The sequence below is a fragment of the Petaurus breviceps genome, unplaced genomic scaffold, assembly GCF_028583685.1.
Source record: "Petaurus breviceps papuanus isolate PSGF00001 unplaced genomic scaffold, PetGlider_PUasm1.0 90879, whole genome shotgun sequence".
Classification (NCBI taxonomy): domain Eukaryota; kingdom Metazoa; phylum Chordata; class Mammalia; order Diprotodontia; family Petauridae; genus Petaurus; species Petaurus breviceps.
In genome coordinates, this window is record NW_027187368.1 from 141,024 (window position 1) to 161,749 (window position 20,726).

The 20,726-nt window shown below is 38.5% G+C and overlaps 1 protein-coding gene across 1 annotated transcript in view; it reads left to right on the top strand.

Annotated features, from left to right (window-relative positions):
* DENND1A (DENN domain containing 1A) overlaps positions 1 to 20,726 on the top strand; it is a gene marked incomplete at its 5' end in the record, with an annotated part of 386,178 nt that overhangs the window by 135,828 nt on the left and 229,624 nt on the right. Inside the window, one exon of the mRNA XM_069073945.1 lies at positions 11,828 to 11,929. Within this exon, the coding sequence (XP_068930046.1) occupies positions 11,828 to 11,929 (102 nt within the window). The remainder of the gene's footprint in view (positions 1 to 11,827; positions 11,930 to 20,726) is intronic.

The following is a 20,726-nucleotide window of genomic DNA, read 5'->3' on the forward strand; positions in this document are numbered from 1 at the left end:
AACATGCAATTTGCTCAATATACAAAATGTTTGTGTATCTCTGACTGTCTGTTTGTCTGGACTAGGCTGCTGGCAGATTATCAGTTTTGCTACTTAGAACAAAGTAGCATTTTTAATTCCACTCAAAAACGATGAGGGAAGAGAGTAGGTGTCTGTCTATTCCACCTTTTGTATGTACACTCAATTCCAGCTCAACACCCAAGTGAAAGGCTTTCAGGATACTTGTGCATGATCTGAAACAGTAAAGGGAAGGGATTTTTCATCATGAATTTCTCAAAGTAGACTTACCAAGCCTTGAGACAGATTGGTAACAGGCAGATAGTATAGGAGGCAGCTGGGTGACACAGTGGATAGAAAGCTGGCCCTAGAATCAGAAGGACCTGAGTTCAAATATGGCTTTGGACACTTACTAGCTATGTGACCCTGGACAGCAAATCACTTCACCCTGCTTGCCTCAGTTCTCTCATCTGTAAAATTAGCTAGAGAAGGAAATGGCAAACCACTCAAGTATCTCTGCCAAGAAAACTCTAAAAAGGGTCATGAAGAGTCAAATATGACTGAAATGGTTGAATGGCAACAAGATAGATAGATAGATAGATAAATAGATAGATAGATAGATAGATAGATAGATAGATAGATAGATAGATAGATAGATAGATGTATAGACACATACATACATGGGTAGATACATGCACACATGCATGCGTGCATACATGCATAGACAGACAGACACATATATACAGTAACTACTACAATGTAACAACAATGAAAATGGAAAGAACAACTACTCACAAAAAAATATTAAAAGTGAATGAAACAAATACAAAGATCAAGCAGGACTCAAATGAAAAGATAAGAGAGTACACCCTCAACCTAGCCTTTCATGGAGATATGAGATCACTAGGCACATTGCACATATGGACTGGAGGGAAAGAGCTAAGAGACAGGAAAACAATATAATCTCATATTCTAAAGTGTATCAAGGCCTAAAAAATGTTTTTCTGATTCAGAGAAAGAGTCATTATAGGTCCATAGGATTTAAGACAGAAGAGGAAAAAGAGGCCCCCCAAGAGAGAAAATTACTTGTCCATGGTAACATAGGTGAGAAGGAACAGAACTGGTATTTGAAGCCATGTCTTCTGATTTCAAATCCAATGCTCTTTCCATTATTCCATATTACCTCATGGGCTAGAGTAAATAGGGAAGAGAGAAGGGAAGGGGATATTCCAAGCTGTAAGTCAATAACATGAGAAAAAAATCTAAAAGCAGGAATGAGCCTGGTACATGTAGGATAGGAATGGGGAATTAGGCAGGAGTTTTGAGTAAAGTGGAATTTTTGTGTTGAGAAAAAGTTGGAGATTAAGTGACTAGGTAAATTGGGAACATGATGCTTTCTTTGAATGCCAAACTGAGGAGCTGGTATGATGGGCAGTTGAAATCTCTTGTAGGGTCTTGAAAATGTGGCTGAAATGAAGATTAAAAATCATAGAATGTTAGAACTGTAAAATCTTGGAAAATAGAGTATTAGAACATATTTTAGGAGTGGGCTATACTTTAGAACATAGATTATTAAAACTGGAAGAAATCTTATTCTTTCCTTTAGTCCAGCGCCACCCTTTTACAGATGGAGAAACTGAGGCCCAAAGAGGAGACAGTAACTTTCCCAGTGTCAGCTAATAAGTGTAAGATTTGGAACTACTGCAGCCCTCCCAACTCCGAGTTTATTGTTTTTTGCATTATACCATGCTATCTCCTTAATTAATGTATCAAGAGAGAAATTTTCAGAGGAAGAATTGTTTTTGCTCACAAAACAAAAGGATCCTTCCTTCCTTCTCCTTTTCCCCAATCAAAGCTATATCTATAGACCAATTCTTGGGGAGTATGACCTTAAAAGTTGTCTTTTTTTCCTTCATTCTACTTTAGAGAAGTAGGGTGACTGAGCCAAACCAAACTTGGACTAAATAACCTTGTTTCTTAGAAGCCTTTAAAAACATTCTTTCTGTTGGAAAGATAATAGGATTCGTCACCCAAGTAACTTATGTGGATTAGAAGGTATGAACTCTTCTTTAGCAAAACCCAGGAGGAAGTTTTTTCAGTCTTGTTTCTTAGAATGAAGAAACTAGCTCCTTTTGAGAGAGATCTTCTTTAACTTATGACTAGTCTCAATTAATATGCAAAAGAAAAACCAAATAAAGGATAATGGAGGCATTCAGGGCTCTAGCTTAACCAGTTCATCAACAAGCATTGATTAAGCCCTTTCTGTGTGCCTGGCATTGTGCTAAGCACTGGGGAAACAAAGAAAAAGCAAAAATAATGCCTGACCTCAAGGAACTACATTTTAATGGGAGAGACAACATACAGATCCTAATGTGCAAAATAAATATAGAGTAATGGGAAGGTATCCATAGGGAGAATAACTGAAGTATCAGGGAGGACCAGGAAAGGCCTCCTTGAAGAGAGCAGAGTCTTAAAGGAAGCCAAGGATTCCAAGAGTCAGAGGTTGGGATGTAATATTCCCGAAATGAGGAACAACCAGTGCAAGACATCAAGATGGAAGACGGAGTATCTTGTCCAAGGAGAACAACAAATAAGCCTTTTGGGTTGGATGGCAGAGAAGGCATGCAGAGACCAGTTTGTAAAGAGCTTTAAATGCTGAATAAGACTTATCTTTCACTTAAATACTATTAAATACTTTTAAGTATTGGAGCAAGTTAATCCTCCTTCCTGAGACTCAATTTTCTCCTCTGTAAAATGACCTCTAAAGTTTCTTCCAAATCTGACATTCTAGGTTCTGTGCTTTATTACAGAATATTCTCCATTGTAAGATCCCTTTCAGCTCTAATATTCTATTGTTGCTTGAGGATTATGGGCTGTTGGTGAAACAGTTCTGTGACCTTGCTTAGTCACCTTTGACCTTGTTAACATGAGTCTGATATTGTTAGATTTGGAGGAATGATTTGAGGTTGGCTTCTTTTAAGAAGTGTTCTATCACCTCTCTTATAACCAACTTCTGTTTCTGGTTAAAGTACATTGGAAAATTCCAGCTGCATATTCACAGCTCCTCTGAGCTGTCAAACTGAGCTTTTTAATTTTGTGCAACAGGAAAGAGCAAATCAGTGTCTATTCCTTCCTGACCCTTCAGATGAAGGAAAAAGCAAAGTTTATCAACTCCTTGGCAGCTCAGTGACCTTTGGGGACCTGAGGTGCTAAGGGGGAAATGTCACTGCTCCCTATGTAGCTCTCGAGAATCTTAAATTAAATTAAAAGACTATTTGACCTCTCCCTTTCTCTCTTGCCCTCTCTTCCTTTTTCTTCTAAGTCAGCCATATTCAGGATCATAATCAATTAATCAACAAACATTTATTAAACACCTACTATTTACCAGTCCATATGCTAGGTCCTGGGGTGCAAAGAATGAAATAGTCCCTACTCTCAAGAAGCTTATATTCTGGGTGGCTAGGTGGCACAGTGAGTAAAGCGCTGGCCCTGGAGTCAGGAGGACCTGGGTTCGAATCTGGCCTCACACAATTAACACACACACACACACACACACACACACACACACACACACAACCCAGCTGTGTAACCTTGGGCAAGTTACTTAACCCCAATTTGCCCTCCAAAAGGCAAAAAAAAAAAAGCAGCTTATATTCTATTGGGAAAAAAAAGATAACATGTATAGATATATATACGTATATATGTATATACACACACACATAATATGAAATTAAGCCAAGTTTCTTTAAGGGGAGGTGGGAAAGCCAGGTGGCACAGTGGATAGGACAATGAGCCTGAAACCAGAAACACCAGAGTTCAAATCTAATCTCAGATACCTATTGGCCATGTGACTCTAGCCAAGTCACTTAACCTCTGCCTTCAAAAAAGAAGAAAATAGCAAACCACTCTAGTATCTTTGCAACGAAAACTTCATGGACAGTTGGTCCACAAGGTCACAAAAAGTCAAACACAACTGATCAACTGAATAAGCTTAAGGAAGGAGAGTACTAGCATTTGGGGAAATCAGGAAATTTATGTAGAAGGTAGTGCTTGAGCTGAGTTATGAAGGAAATAGATTCTGTGGTGAGGAGGTAAGAAAAGAATGAATTACAGGCATGGGAGATAGGAAAAAGGTGTGGAAATAGGAGTGGGGGCTGGGAAACCATGTATGAGAAACAGCAAGGCCAATCTGGCTGTGCCGTAGAGGGTGAGTAGTTTAATCATATTTATGAGACTAGAAAGGTGGGTCTAGGTTTCTAAGGACTTTAAAAGTCACATAGAGGAATGGATATTTTATCCTAGAGGCAAGGAGTCATTGAAGTTTATTGAGTAAGAGAGTGATATTAACAGGCTTGTATTTAAGGAAAATCAAGGTACCTTGCCTGTTACTTAGAAAATGAGAGAGGCTTGAGTCAGGGAGCCCAGTTAGGAGGCTATTGCCAGTACCCAGGCCATGAGAGGTGATGAGGTAGGCTGCATGAGTAATAAGAGGGGACCAGATGTGAAAGATGTCGTAGAGGTGAGAAGATTTGGCAGCCAGTTGGATTTAGGGAGTAAGAGAACGTGAGGAGTTGAGGATAATACCAAGGTTCAAACCTGGGAAACTGCAAGGATAGGAGTACCCTGGGCAAAAGTTAGGAAGTTCAGAAGAGAAGTAGGAAAGATAATGAGTTCTGTTTGGGCCATGCCAAGTTTGGGATACTTAATGGGACATCTAGTTTGAGAGGTCCAGTGGGCAGACATTGATTCAGAGTTAGATGTTGTTCCCATTTTATAGATAAGGAAACTGAGACACAACAAGGTTAAGTGACTTGCCCAGTTAATGAGTCTAGATTTTAACTCAGTTTCCTAATTCCCGGTCCCGTGCTCTATCCACTGTGCCACCTGGCTGTAGCTAGAGGACAAGTCACTGTGATCTGGATTAGGTGATGAATTTCAATAGAATGACCTTCGATGAAGGAAAGGTTTTTGAGTGATGTTAGCAAAATTGAACTTTGAAGGAGAAAAGGTATTGTTAGCAAAAGGAAAGATAAAGAGACAATGAAGAATAAAGAGTATTGTAACTCTTTGAGGAAGGTGTCTTATGGGAAGATATAACTAGTGCCGAAGAGAATCACTAGGAATTCAGTGTCATCTGGCAGAAATCATATCTTTGTGAGTGCCATAAGACAGGAGGAGCATAAGAAGAAGTGATCTAAAATGAAGGTTTGTTATTTGTGGAATAGTAAGTCCAGAGCAATTGCAAATAATATTTATCACCATTTTATAGATGAGAAAGTTGAGGCCCCAAAAGGTTGACTTGCCTATGATCAAACAGCCAATATGATTTTGAAAAGTGATTTGAACTCATATCTGATTCCAAGTCTAACACTTGGAATTCTACAACATGCTGTCTTTTAAGTGCTATAGAAATGTTAATACTATTATTGTTTTTCTTTTTTCCCTGCTATGCTTAGATATATTTGTTTATTCCCTGAAAGTAAAATGAACATGTAGCCAATCTTTGCAGTGGAGTGTTCAGGTTGAGAACTAGTTGGGCTGGCCAGCTTCTATATTGTCTTTTAGCCTTACCGTGATACTATAATATGATACATCAAGTAGTTTTTAAGAGCCAACACATGCAGAATGCTGTACTGAGTAAGCATTGGAGAAAGGAAATGTAACATCTAGAGACAATATGGTCCCTGCCTTTGTGGAGTTTATAGTCTAGTAGGAAAATAAGACGGAATCAATGAAAAGAATTTATTCATTGCTTAATATGTACCATTGTGCTAAGTGCTCAAGATATAAAAAGCAAAGCAGTCCCTGCCCTCAGAGAGCTTGTACTGTAGTAGACTACCCATATAAGGAAGTGGTCAATAAGGAGACGTGCTTTGTTCAGTCAAGTCATAAAGATTGGAGACCTAGAACTTTTGCCTGATTCATCCTTTCTGTGAATGAAAGTGATTTCATAGTTTGTTAGAAAGGTACAAAATGGGCTTCTGAGTCACATGAGCAATAAGATGAATGACTTGATATTTTTTCTGATTCCCCACAACTTCTCCAACACAGAAATTGTAGACCAAAGATGAAGCAATTTCAGCTGTCTCACAGTTTAGAATATGTAGAATCCAAAAGAAGGTTAATTAAATTTAAACACACACACTCACACATAGCCGATGAACTGATACTCACTGACTGACTTCACTCAGCACCCCTGCCCCACCTTTCATGCTATCACAGCATGGCTGCACTAGGAGACCCAAAGAAATGACACAAACTTGCAACAAAACCCACCTCCACATATCAGTCCCCCCTCCCTTTTTCTAGTGGCATGAAAACCTCAACTCCAGGCTGCAGAAATTTGCCCACTTTGTGGCAGACAGCCAGTGTGGCTATAGCCCTTCAGGAATAAAAGCCTGCTGGGTGTCACAGCCCCATAGTTCCACTGCTACAAAGCTCTGAATTGCTGGTGCAGAGTCAAAGAATTAAGGGAAAGAAGACAGGATACAGTGTTTGAGGGAGAAGGGGACATGCTCTGTAGCATTCCTCAGTATCTGAGGAAAAGAGCATAGCATCCATCTGGAGCTAGTTTTGATCACCCTAAAGTCACTTGGGGCATAGATATAGGCTATTGAACTGTGAATTGCTTAGCATGGAGAAGACTGAGATGCTTTAAGAACCAACCCCCAAGGAAATCACAATCAGAGGGGAGGGAGTCAGAAAATGAACAATGGGAGAAAATAATGGGGGAGAAGAGGGAGACTGAAATCATCAAAGATTTCAGGAAGAAGAAAACTCAAAAGACCTTGAATATAAGCAGATAAATCAACAGGAAAAACAGTAACAATACAAGGAAATATGACCTTTAGATCTAATAAACTAATTCATGTGTCTGTGAATAAATACTGTGACACAAAGGAAAATGATCCAACACTTGATGAGACAGAGGACTTTGTGGAATTTGAAGAGAATTTGGAACTAAAACATGCTGTTCCTCAGTGGTTCAAAAGTGAAATGAGAGTATTGACAATAGAATTGATGTCCCATAGAGCAAAAATAATAGAATTCTATTAAAATTATAAAGAAAAACAAATTTGAATATACAATTTCAAGCTTCACCAAAGAAACCAGAGAGAACAATAGATTGAGAATTGAAATATACTGAAGGTAAAGACATTCTAGAAGAAGAAAAGCAAAAAAAAAAAAATAATAGCATAAAAACGTACAAAATATTATGTAAGGTTTAAGGGGGAAAGAGGTGAGGAATGTGGAAAGAAGATCAAAGAAGGTTTCATAGAAGATATTGAACAAAGATGGATAGATAGTACATTTATAGGAATACATAATAGCTTGAGCAAATGTAGGAATATAGGAAAGCTCAGAGCATATTTGGAGGACAGAGAGTAATCCAGTTTGACTTGATTAGGATCCAGAGTATGTAAAAGAAAGCAGTATAAGGTAAGGCTGCAAAGGGGTAATATAAGATTTTGGAGGGCCTTAACTGCTAAGCAAAGTAGTTTAAACATAGTTTGTTAAGTAATAGAGAACCATTGTAGTTTCTAGCACTCTTCTGCTAAAAAATTTTTTGTTCTAGAATTCTGTCCGTTAACCATTTCTTCCAACTCTTAACACTTTGTGATTTATACTCTAACAGTCTTTGCTCAAGAGTTTATTGAATTTCTAATGATCTTTGGTCTAAGTACTCTGTAAGCTCAGACACACGTAACATTCTCTATTCTAAAGCTCTTTCAACTATGGTATACTGTGCTTCTAACCATCCTTACATGGAATACAATTGGATAGACTGTGCATTATTAAGAACAATGTGAGAATCTTTATTTCCACAGAATGATGATTGTAGCTTATGTTTTGTTGGATTTTTTTCTTCTGGGGAACTTAAAGCCCTTTATATGTACTGTGATACCCAGTTTGCAAATCCTTTGGGAATGAAGCTCATTTTACTAAAACTGACCTATACAAAGGAGGTTGGAGGAAGTTCCAGTGTCCCTGTCACTGAACCAGTAACAACAAAAGCTGTAGAAGAGGAAGTACTGATACTCTTCCAGAAACAGCCTTCTCTATGGTGGATAGGTACCTATACCCACTTGAGAGAGAGTAGTTCATTCTTACAGGCTTGTTTATATTATATATAATATATGACATATATAATAATAATATAATATATAATTATATATTATATCTTCATTCATACAGGCTTATAGGATTTCTATATCCCTCTTGCTTGTTGAATTTCTATCCTTTAATGTCCAGCACAAATTCTTCTTTTGTAAAGCTTTCCCAGATCTTCCTTTCCTCAAGTCAGAAATGACTTTCCCTTTCACATCTCACCTAACACAGTCTATACATTGATGATATATTTAATTTTAAAAATTTATATTAATTATGATCTTTTTCTATCTTAACCTTCTAAAATAGAAGTCCTATAAGAACTGGGGCCATGTCTTAGCTAAACTTTATAACACCAAGCACAATGTTTTGCAAATCATAGTCCTTGATAGATGTCTATTAAGTGAATGAGTGAACAGTGAACTGAGAATTAGGAAACCTGAGTCCAGCACTTAGTAACTGTCAGAGCTTAACAAAGTCACTTAACCTTTCCAAGTAATAGTTTCCTCTTCCATTAAACAGGGACTAATACTATTTGCACTATTTAACTGACAAAAATCTTTGATCTTCATGAAAACCCTGTGAAATTGATCTTATGAGGATTATTTTCTCCATTTTACAGATAAAGAAACTTCAGAGAGGAGGAATGACTAGTAAGTTTTAGAATTGGGATTTGAACCTAAGTCTCACTAACCTTCGATACACCACACCACCTTTTGTCACTGCCCTTTGCTTTTATCATCAGGTTCTAAATCAAAGCATTTCTATACTGTGTGTGTTAATAGCGTTGGCTGAATTTGTGACTTCAGAGGGCAGGAAGTCAAGCAAGGTCCCCACTACAACATAAAGAGGAAGGCATTTTTTAATTAATGGGATCGATGGGGAAATGTCACATTTGGTTTTGCTCCTCTGTGCAGGAAATGCCAGTTGGGTAGCTAAAGTGTTTGTCCATGTGTGTGTGTGTTTTTTCATTGCTGAGAACCCACAGCGGCTGGTGGGGGTGGGGTTTGCCTCTGGCAGAGGCCTTGGCATATGTTGTAACTAAAAAAGAGAGGGAATGTGTTTGTGGACCTAGCTACATGAGAGCTGTTGGGTGTTCTTCAGTACCAGTTAGTATTTTTAATTGGGTAGGGTTTCTGGGGGACGTTTTTGACATCTGCTCATATCTTTGCCGAATTTTCTTCCTCAAAGTAAGAAACACAAGCTGTGTGGATAGAGTGATTTTTAAAAAAATAATTGGAAGCAAAGATGTATCTCTCTATGTCTTATAGGAGGACTACTTTTTAAGGAGGCCAAAACTAACAGGAAAATGATTAGTCCAGTACCTGACATTCAAAAGCAGATATTCTAGAGTCCTTTGGATCTCTGACCTCCAAAATAGGGGCCAGGACTTTCCTTGGGGCAGTGGCATCATCCTAGCTGACTGTGGACTAACTCCAAGGGACATATGACTGACCATTTGGAGGGTGATATGACAGGTTGTATCCCACCCTTACTGCAAAAGTGCAAATCTTAGAATTTATCTCTAACACCTCCAGACCTATATTTATCCCTCAACATTTACCCTTCTCCTCTCCTCTCTGATCTCCCTGTGCTATGCAAGCTTCTGGTCTTCCCCTTTCTGAACTGGTTGTGTTCACGTGCCATTGTAATCACCCCTGGCGTTGCACTTGCAGATAGTGACCAGTAAGAGACCTACCTTCCCCCTTTTCATTTTGGATGGAAAAGAATGAATCACACAGGATGAGAAGGCATGATTGTGATGAATTGTGATCTGGGTCCTGGATAGCACTACATTCTTTTCCTCCCCAAACCTCCCCATCTTCCAGACTTCCATATTACTGTCAAGTACACCATCCTTCCAACTATTCAAATTCTAACAACTTTAATGTCTTTTCCTTCACCCCATATTCACATGCCTAATCAGTTGTCAAATCTTGGTTCTACTTCCACACCTCTCATATTCACTCCCTTCTCTTTACTTATACAGTCACTAACTCCATTCAGACCCTCTTCACCTCTTGCCTTTACCATGTGGACAGAATTTATGCCCCCATCCTCTGCCTCCTGCCTCTCTAGAATAGATCACCTCTTGATTACAGCAGATTTCTCTCACTATATTGGGCTTTGCACTCTGCAGCAATGACCTATGAAAAGAGCGTTGAATCTGCCTCTCCCCACTTGTGTTTTTAGGTGGGATAAAATGAGTCACACGGGATGAGTAGACACAGACAGGTGGCATCATTTATCTTATCTTTCTCTCATTGTTGAGGGCATCACCTTCAACCTCAATCAGATACCCATTTTGAACCTTGGTGTCACCCTGGGCTCTCATACCACATAGCCAAATATTGTCATTTCTACCTCCAAAATCTCTCTCTTCTGTCTCCTCTTTACACGTAGTAATCACCTAAGTTCAGGACATTGTCATCTTTTACCAGAGTTCTTACACTATGTTTCTAATTGGTCTCCCTACCTTCCTACCATCTCACCATTTACTCATTAAATTCCAGTGGCTCTCTGCTGACTTTAGAATCAAATATTATTTCATCTTCATCTCATAGTTTTAATTTTTTTCTATTTAATGTTTTATTATATATGTATATATTTAATTAATACAAGTATTTTATAGGGATAAATTATATAGTAATTTGTAGGGATGGGGTTAAGAGTGAACCTATGATTTCACTGATATAAGAACTCTTAGCTGAGAAATATCTCTGTACTAATACAGGTTGATATATTCTCTGCAATTTATACTCTTAGAGAGTTGCCTAGAATACCAGGGGGATAAGTGACTTGTCCAAAGATCCAGTCAGTATGTATCAGAGGTGGGTCTTGTCCCAGAGTCTGTCTGGTTCTGAAGCCAGTTCTGTCCCCTATGACACCTGGCCTCTGTATATATCTTATGCGTAAGTTAAATGTGCATGTATTAGTGGTGCATGAGTGAACATTTTTAACTGATCAGATTGCACAATCAAAAAAAATTTGTAGACAGCTGTCCTTAATGACTAAATAGTGGCTGTACTAGAGACACCAGGTACTTCCTTCCCTCGCTCCTTCTTTGAGTCTTTTTTGCTTATGTTCCTTAGTGTAATCAGTAACCATTGCAGAATCATGCAATGATACATCTCCTGGGGACCTTGGAACATGGAATGTTAAAGCAAGATGGAATCTTAAAACATTAGAATGATAGAGCATTGAACATAAACTATGAAAGCAGGATGGAGCTTTAAAATAATGTTGAGCAATAAAGGCTAATTCCTCTCAGTTGCTAAGGAGTAAAAAGTACTAAGTGACATATTTGGATATTTTGGCAACTTTGCAAAAGAGGTAACATGGCACAGGGTGAAAAACCCTGGGTTTGGAATCATTATACTCCTTGCTCTAATACTTATTTCATGTGTGACTGGGAAAGTCACCTTAATACAATGATCCTCAATTTACTCACCTGCAAAATGGGAATATTACTTCCATTCCCTAAGTCAGATGTTTTTCATGGAAAGTATTTTGTAAATCTTAAGACAGTATCAAAATATGTTATAATTATCATGTTGCTATAAAACACGTGAAATATTTTATTACTGCATATTATACACATATTATCATAATATAACCCTACATCATATACCATATTACCATAGAAATCTGAGATGTCATTATTAGAAGTAAATGCAGTCCAAATTTCAACATTCTTTCTTTTACATGTGATTATTTGCAGAAAGTAAGGACAATGGCCCTGGAAGATGTTGTGATCTTGAATGTGGATACCAATACTCTGGAAACTCCTTTTGATGATCTTCAAAGCCTCCCAAATGATGTGGTGCGTAAATATGTCTCTTGGGCAAGCATTAGTGATCCTATATTATCAAGATTAATGTGATTTGGATACCATGTAACAATCAGTATTCTCAGGCCATCCTGATTGTGAACAAAATACTACTAAGGTTTATAGCAGCTCTTTTTGTGGTGACAAAGAACTGGAAACATAAGGGGCTACCCATCATCTGGGGAGTAGCTGAACAAAGGTATATGAATCAATGGAATGCTATTGTGTATTAAGAAATAATGTAAGGAATGTTTTCATAGATACCTATGGAGACTTGCTATATAAACTTATACAAAGAAAACAGAATATACAATACAGTAATATTACAAAGACAGACCACTTTAATGGCTTAAGTAGCATGATCAACACATTGACCAACCATGATTCCAGAAGATGAAGATGAAAAATGCTGTCCATCTCTCCTGGCAGGAAGCTGATGGATTCAGAGTTTCAAATGAGACTTATATTTTTTGGACATGGCTAATGAACAGAATTAGTTTTACTTGACAAAGTATTTGTTGCAAGGATATTGTTTTTCTTTTTCTTTTCTCAATTGAAGGAGAAAGTGGGAGTGAGAAAACATAGATTTTATTCATTTAAAAATATAAAATTTAGTTTTAAAAGTAAATACTATTATGGGGCTTATTCTATACTGAACTGGAAATAATTTGACAGTTATTCAATCTGGATGACTTTGAGAAAAGTTATTATATAAAAAAATTTTTGCACCTATCATTTTCACATATGTTCCACTGTAGAGTCTGGTGGCAACCCTGGGATCTAGATACTTGTTATATTTTTCATGAGCATCTGGAAGGTCTTCCACTTTTACTGATGTCCTTCACTGTTGATAGTGTCCTCAAGTGAACTTCTCTCTTTGAAGTAAGAAGGTAGGGGAAAAGAAGGTGTTTTTAGCTTGAGCAAATTATGAGTAAAGGATGATAACAAATGATCTGGTCTATCTATGCCATTCCTGTATTTTGTGTTCTAGCATGTGGAAAATTGTGATACCATTGAAGTAAGGCCTTTAGTCTTCAAGTTAAAAAAATTTTTCTATCTATAAATACAGTGGCATGAGAGGGGACTTAACAGAAAGAAGAAGGAAGGAAGGGAATGTAACATTTAATTGTTGTCCATGATAACTAGCAATTGAGTCTAGTCTTGCCAATGCCAGGTATCCATGAGCCAGAGGCTAAGTTAACACTGAGGTTCTTTGGGAGCTGTTGTTGTTCAGTTGTTTTAGTCATTTCTGACTCTGCCTAACCCCATTTTTGTGGCAAAGATACTGGAGTGGTTTGCCATTCCAGCTCATTTTACAGATGAGGAAACTGAGGCAAATGGGAGTAAATGACTTGCCCAGGGTCACACAGCTAGTAAGTATCTAAGGCCAAATTTAAACTGAAGTCTTCCTGACTTCAGACCCAGTACTCTATCCACTGTGCTTTGGGGCATTAGGGAGCACTTATTTCAGCTTGTATTCTCCTAGGCCAGAAGTGGGAAACCTGTAGACTCAAGGCCACATGTGGCCCTCTAGGACCTTGGGTGTGGTCTTTTGACTGAGTTCAAGTTTTGTAGAACAAATCCTTTTATTAAGAAAATTTGTTCTCTGAAGTTTGTATTTAATCAAAGGGGCACACTTGAGAACTATGGGCTATCTGAGGCCGCAGGTTCCCCCTTCTCCCCACCCTGTCCTTGGCCCGTAGAATGTCCTCCACCCGTCAGCATGAAAACTAAGCTATTTGTATGTCATTGTGATGCTATTGCCTGCCTATTCTAAGTGGCATGGCTATGGGGAAAGGGGAATAATTTATTTTGAAAATGTTTAAGTGAAGGTATTTGTATAAATATTGGGGCATTGTGAATTGTAGGGCATCAAGATGGCAAAGTGAGAAGTTGGCAACTTTGCTTCAGCTCCTGCAAAACCTCTTTTATAACAACATAAAAAAGCACCAAACTGAATTCTGAGCCTTAAAGCCAAGAAAATGACACAGTGAGTCATTTTTCTAGTCCAGGGCAGTTTAGGAAGATAGAAAAGTCTGTAGGCACTTGTGTGGAGCTGGTCAGGAGTGGAGAGCAGCAGCAGAAGTGGTAACACTTGACTGTAGTTGGCAACAGCAATCGGCAGAAGCCAGCCCAGTACTCGGGGTTGGTAGAGAGACTGAATATCTGGGTGTGATAGTAATGGCAATTAAAGATTCCCCTGTATTGGCTTGGTTTTCAAATTGATTGTGTTAAAACCCAGAGCTTGTTAATCCCACCTGTGGGATGGACTTGTTGATGTGAAAAGAAAGTCCTGAACTGGGAGGAGCTGATGACGTAGATTTGGAGAGACAAGAGAGAGGCGGAAGACCTTTTTGGAAGCGGCACCCACGTGGAGGCAGAGAGAGACTGAGGATTGCTGAGAGCCACTTTGAATCGCCCTGGACTTTTGAGACCTGCCCCCTGAGCTGCCAAGGACTGAGGAGACATGGCTGTTTTGCTGGTACTTTGTCTGGCTGTTTTGCTGGTACTTTGTCTGTCTGTTTTGATGTTGTTTTGCCAGATTTGTCCACTGGTGAAAGACAGTCCTGTTGTTGAAGAAGTCCTGGAACCTGGCTTTTGGCTAAGAAGCCCTGAGACTGTCCTGCAGACAAGAGAGTGAATACTGTCCACTGGTGAAGGACAGTGCTGTTGTTGCAGGGGTCTGGAGACTGTCCTGCAGACAGAGTGAATACTGTCCACTGGTGAAGGACAGTGCTGTTGTTGCAGGGGTCTGGGAGCCTTTCTGTTGGTTCAGAAGCCCTGAAGAAGGATTTTCTTGTTGTATGTTTACAGAAATCCCGGGAGAGGGCTTTGCTAATGTGTTCAGGGGTTCTAGGACTGTTCTACAGACAGAGGATAAATTCATGAAGGGATTGGCAATGTATCTTATGGCCTTGCTAAGCCTTGTCTCCCCAGGAACTAAGATTGCTGAGAACTTGCCTCGTGTCAAGATGAAGAAAAGATTAAGTGCTGTGTTTAAACTTGATGTAACTCTGGGGTAGATTCAATTGTGATCCAGGGGTGGGGAACTTTTGACCTTATGTTTGGAAACTAATCTCCATTTGAGAAGAGGGGCTTTGTGGTGGACTTAATTAAGGTATAGCCTAGGGGTGGAAAAGTATTTAGAACAGAGACTTTGTAATTGATTGAATGATTGGAAGGTCCTGGGGTGGGGTAGTCCTTGGAGATTATTTAATCACATTTAGTAAATGCTGTATTTGGAATGATGTCATGTTTTGATCTTCTCTGTTCTTGGTTGGTCACTGAATAAAATAGAGAGCACCTATGCTGGTATCCTGAACCTTGGGAAGTTGCCTTTCCTTGGCATTATATTACACTGGGTAGAAAGATATCCCAGGGGACTCCTATGCTAACTAACACTAGGAGCAGGAACAGGGACCATCTAGCAGCTCTGACACTCTTTCCCCAGTTCTGAGTCACAGTACCACAGCAGAGAGGAACAGTCATGGTCACAAGGGAACAAGAACCCTATATTCAGCTTTGGGAATTTTCACCCCACTGATGATAAGGGAAATCAAACAGTTGGTCAGAAAAAGGTTACAGGTGACCCTTTGCTGCCACTGGGTATAGTACCTGGTTCTCTTTGACAGTGCTGTTGCCCATACACAGTTCTAGGTCTCATTTCCGAGGTGGAGAGGAGTGTTTGTGGTCAGTTATAAGGGAACAGGAGCCCTGATTACAGTTGTGGGTCAGAGAGGAACACTATTGCTTGAAGCGCCAGGGGAACAGGGGCCCTTCCTGCATAAAGACCAGAGCATAGATCAGGAGAGCAGTGACTATACCTCTGTACCTCTCCCCTGATCATAACACCTTGGAAGCACCAAAAACTTTCAGACCCCTTAGAATTAACCCTAAAAACAACAGTATACAAAAGCCTGAAAGTTGGAACAGTCCCTACCCCCAGGTGAACAGAGACCAATTTTAACATAATGATCAAAGTTAAGGGGCAGCTAGGTGGCGCAGTGATCAGATCACTGGCCCTGGAATCAGGAGGACCTGAGTTCAAATCCTCCCTCAGACACTTAACAGACCACTTGCTAGCTGTGTGACCTTGGGCAAGTCACTTAACCCAAATTACCTTGCCTTTCCCCTCAAAAAAAAAAAAGGATCAAAGTTAAGAAATATGCTGGGAATATGAGCGACAAAAAAAATAATAATAATAACTTGACCACAAAAAACTACTACAGTGGCAGGGACAACCAAAACACAAACTAAAAGATGACAACAGTGACAACAAGCAAAGCCTCAAAGGAAAAAACTACAAATTAGACAGAATGCCAGCAAGAATTTCTGCAAGAGTTAAACAAAGAGATAAGAGTGAAAGAGAAAAAATAAATGAAAGCAATACAAGAAAATTGTGAAAAGACAGCTGGTAAAGGAGGCACAAAAAGTACCGAAGAAAATAACACATTAAAAAACAGAATTGGCCAAATGGTAAAAGTTACACCAAAATTCATTGAGAAAAATAACACTTTAAAAAAATAGAATAAGCCAAATGAGATAAAAGATGCAAAAAAAATTCACTGAAGAAAGAACTCCTTAAAAAGCAGAATTGGCCAAATGGAAAAAGAGATATAAACACTTACTAAAGAAAGTAATTCCTTAAAAATTAGAATTGGACAAGTGAAAATTAATGACTCCATGAGATCTCAAGAAACATTAAAGACAAAAGAAGAAGGGAAATATGTCATCTGAAAAAACACTGTCTTGGAGAACAGATTGAGGAGGGATAATTTAATAATTATTTGATTACCTCAAAGCCATGATCAAAAAAGAGAGCTTAGACATCAGATTTCAAGAATTTATTTTTAAAAATTTCCCTGATATTGTAGATGCAGAGGTTGAAATAGTCATTGAAAGAATGCACTGATCACCTCCTGAAAGACATCTCAAAATGAAAACTCCCAGGAATATTATAGCAAAATTCCAGAATGGACAGATTCACTGGAGCCACAGTCAGGATCACCTAAGATTTAGCAGCTTCCATTTTAAAGGAGTAGAGGGCTTGGGATCTGATTCTGGAAGGCAAAGGAGCAAGGATTATACCCAAAAACAACCTAGCAGCAAAACTGAATATAATCTTTCAGGGGGAAATGGATGTTTAATGAAACAGAGTACTTTCAAGTATTCCTGATGAAAAGACCAGATATGAATAGAAAATTAGCCATTAAAACACAAGACTCAAGAGAAACATAGAAAAGTAATTATGAGGGAATAATCTAAGAGACTCAATGAATTTAGATTGTTTGTTTTTTTAAGCAATCGGGGTTAAGTAACTTGCTCAAGGTTACATGGACAGTTATTTCTGGGTGTGATGCTAAGTATCTGCACCCAGATTTGATCCCCAGGTCATCCCAACACTGGGGTCCGTGCTCTTACTCTCTGAGCCACCTGGCCGCCCCTAAGCAATTGGGGTGAAGTAACTTGCTCAAGGTTACACGGCCAGGTGTTTCTGGGTGGGTGCTAAGTGTCGGAGCCCGGATTCGATCCCGACGCTGGAGCTGGTGCTGTTACTCGCTGAGCCACCTGGCTGCCCCTAAAACTTATAATCTATCTTTTTTTTTTTTTGGAGGACAATTAGGGTTAAGTGACTTGCCCAAAGTCACACAGCTAGTAAGTGTGTCAAGTGTCTTGGACTGGATTTGAACTCAGGTCCTCCTGACTCCAGGGCCAGTGCTCTATTCACTGTACCACCTAGCTGCCTGAATTTAGATTGTTTAAGAGAACTTTATCATTATAAGGGAAATTAGAAGGTGTCTACACAGATAGAGGGTATGAGTATGAGTTGATTACATTGGTATGATTAAAAAAAAAAAAGGAAAGAGGGATATGCCAAGAGAAGGGAGGGAAAAAAGAAGAAAATGGGGGAAATTATCTCACATAAAAGAGGCACTCAAGGAAAAGCTTTTACAGTGGAAGGGAAAATGAGGGGTGGTGTTGAACAATGTTTGAACCTTACTCTCATTGGAATTGATTCAAAGAGGGAAGAATATGTGTGAGTGAGTGTGTGGGTATGTGGGTGTGGGTGTGTGAAAAGATACACACATGCACAAACACATACATGTTAATTTGGGTATAGACATCTATCTTACCTAATAGGGAAATAGGAGGGAAAGGGGATAAGAGAAAAGGCAGGGGGAGGAGAGAGTGGTGGTGGTAAGTGGAGTGTGATAAAAGGGAAAGTGGATGAAGGGAGGTACTGGTCAGAAGCAAAACAGACTTTTGAGGAGGGACAGGGTAAAAAGAGAGAGAAGGATGAACAGAAGAAAATAGGATAGAGGATATTGCACAGTTCGTATCCATAACTATGAATGTGAATGGGATGAATTCACCCATGAAACAGAAGTCAATAGCTGAATGGATTAGAAACTAGAATCTAACTAGATGTTGTTTACAAGAGACACACTTGAAACAGAAACGCATACAGAGTTAAAATAAAGGACTGGATCAGAATCTGTTGTGCCTCAGCAAAAAAGGTAGGCATAGCAATCATGATCTCATACAAAGCAAAAGCAAAAATAGACCTATTGGTGGAGTTATGAACTTACCCAATCATTCTGGAGAACAATTTGGAACTATGCCCAAAGGGCTATAAAACTGTGCATGTCCTTTGACCAGCAATTCCAATACTAGTTCTATATCCCAAGGAGAACAAAGGAAAATGAAAAGGATCTATAGGTACAAAAATATTTATAGCAACTCTTTCTGTGTTGACAAAGAATTAGAAATTGAGGAGATGCCCATCAATTGGGCAATGGCTAAACAAGTCATGGTAGATGATTGTGATGGAATACTGTTGTGCCATAAGAAATGACAAGGAGGGGTGGTTAGGTGGTGCAGTGAATAGAGCACCGGCTCTGGATTGAGGAAGACCTGAGTTCAAATCCGGCCTCAGATACAACATAAAACTAGCTGTGTGACCTTGGGCAAGTCACTTGACCCCAATTGCCCCCTCCAAAAAGCAAAAAAAATAAAAGAGAAATGACAAGGAGAATGGTTTCAGAAAAAAAAAAAAACCTGGGAAACCAAAGGAAAATTAGCAGAACCAGAACATTTATACAGGAAAAGCTATATTGTAATGATGACCAACTTTAAAGACCTAGCTTCTCTGATCAATATAATGATCAAAAACAATTCTGAAAGAACTCATGATGAAAAAAGCTGTCCACTTCCAAAGACAACTGATAAATTCTGAATGCCAATTGAAATCTAATTCTCACTTTTTTATTTTTCTTGCTTTTTTTGCAACATGGCTAATATTTATTTTGTATGATTTCCCATATGTGATTAGCTATTATGTTGCTTGTCTTTTCAGTGGGTAGGAAAAGGCCTGAAGGGAGGGAGGGAATTAATAACTCAGTTTTTTTAATATTAAAAATAAATATATAGTAATTTAAAAAAAATTTAAAGAGGCAAATTTTAGCACAGTACAATTAGAGCCATACGTCAATGTAATGCTAAAGAGTTTTCTGTCATCAGAAAAATAACAAAGATTAAACGCCTACATACCAGTGAACAATCTATTTGGTTGGAAGGAATTCTCACACAGCTAGAAATTCAACTATATAACTTCTGAGATAATGAAAGGACAGAATCTAATTATTGGAATAGATCTCAGAAGTCTTTTAATACAGCCTCTACTGGAGCAATAATCCTCACTTTCAGTAAACCTGACTAGTGGTCATCCAGCCTGTCTTTGAATATCTTTAGTGACAGGAAGCTTATTACCTCACCAAAAAACCATTATTTGGATAATATTAATATTATGTAATTATTAGGGAATTTTCCTTATATCCAACCTAAATCTGCTTCTCAGTAACTTCTACTCATCACTCTTAGATAAGCTCTCTGGGGACAAGCAAAACAAATTTTATCCATTTTCCACACAAAAACCCTTTATGTGCTTGAAAATAGCCGACTTTCACCAAGGAAAAAGATCCTGCTACTGCATGTAGCATGTTCTTCATGATTCTCATCATCCTTGTTGCCTTTTACTGGGCTTACCTCTGTCTGTTCTAAAATGCACCTGAAAGTGATGTATTTTGATCAGGACAGAGGTAGTCAAGCTGTTATATTCCTTGTTCTGGACAATATGCCTCCTTTAATGCTTCATAGAATAGCATTAGTAGTTTTGGTTGAAAAGTTACGTTATTAACTTATTGAGCATACAGCCTACTAAAACTTCCAGATCTTTTTCATAGAGTCTAGCTATGTCTCTGGTTCTATATTCATGAAGGTTTTTTTTTTAACTCAAGCAGAAAACTTTACATTTGTTCTTATCAAATTTCATCTTGAGTTTCACCCCATCCATAATTCTAGCCTATCAAGAACTTTTTGTCTCCTGATTGTTATCAAACATGTTAACTATCCCTTCGAGTCTGACAAACATGACAGTTATGTCTTTATTGAATTCATTGATTTTTAAAAAAATATTTTCAACAGCAAATGAGTTTTTTGAGGTGCTTCACTGTAAAACCCTAACCTCTAAACCTGATCTTTGGATTGGTCATTGAAATATCTCTACAGTAAATTCATCTAATTTTATTATCATCCAGAGAAGAGATGTCAAACATATGACCTACAACACTGTGTAGTACAGCCCCAAGCAGATTAAAATGTAATTAAAATAAATAAAACACACTAGAACATAGATAATGTTAATATGTGGTTTTCAAAGTCAATATATGGCCCTCAGGGATTCTTTAATGATCTGTATTTCTATTTGAGTTTGACACCACTGGTCTAGACT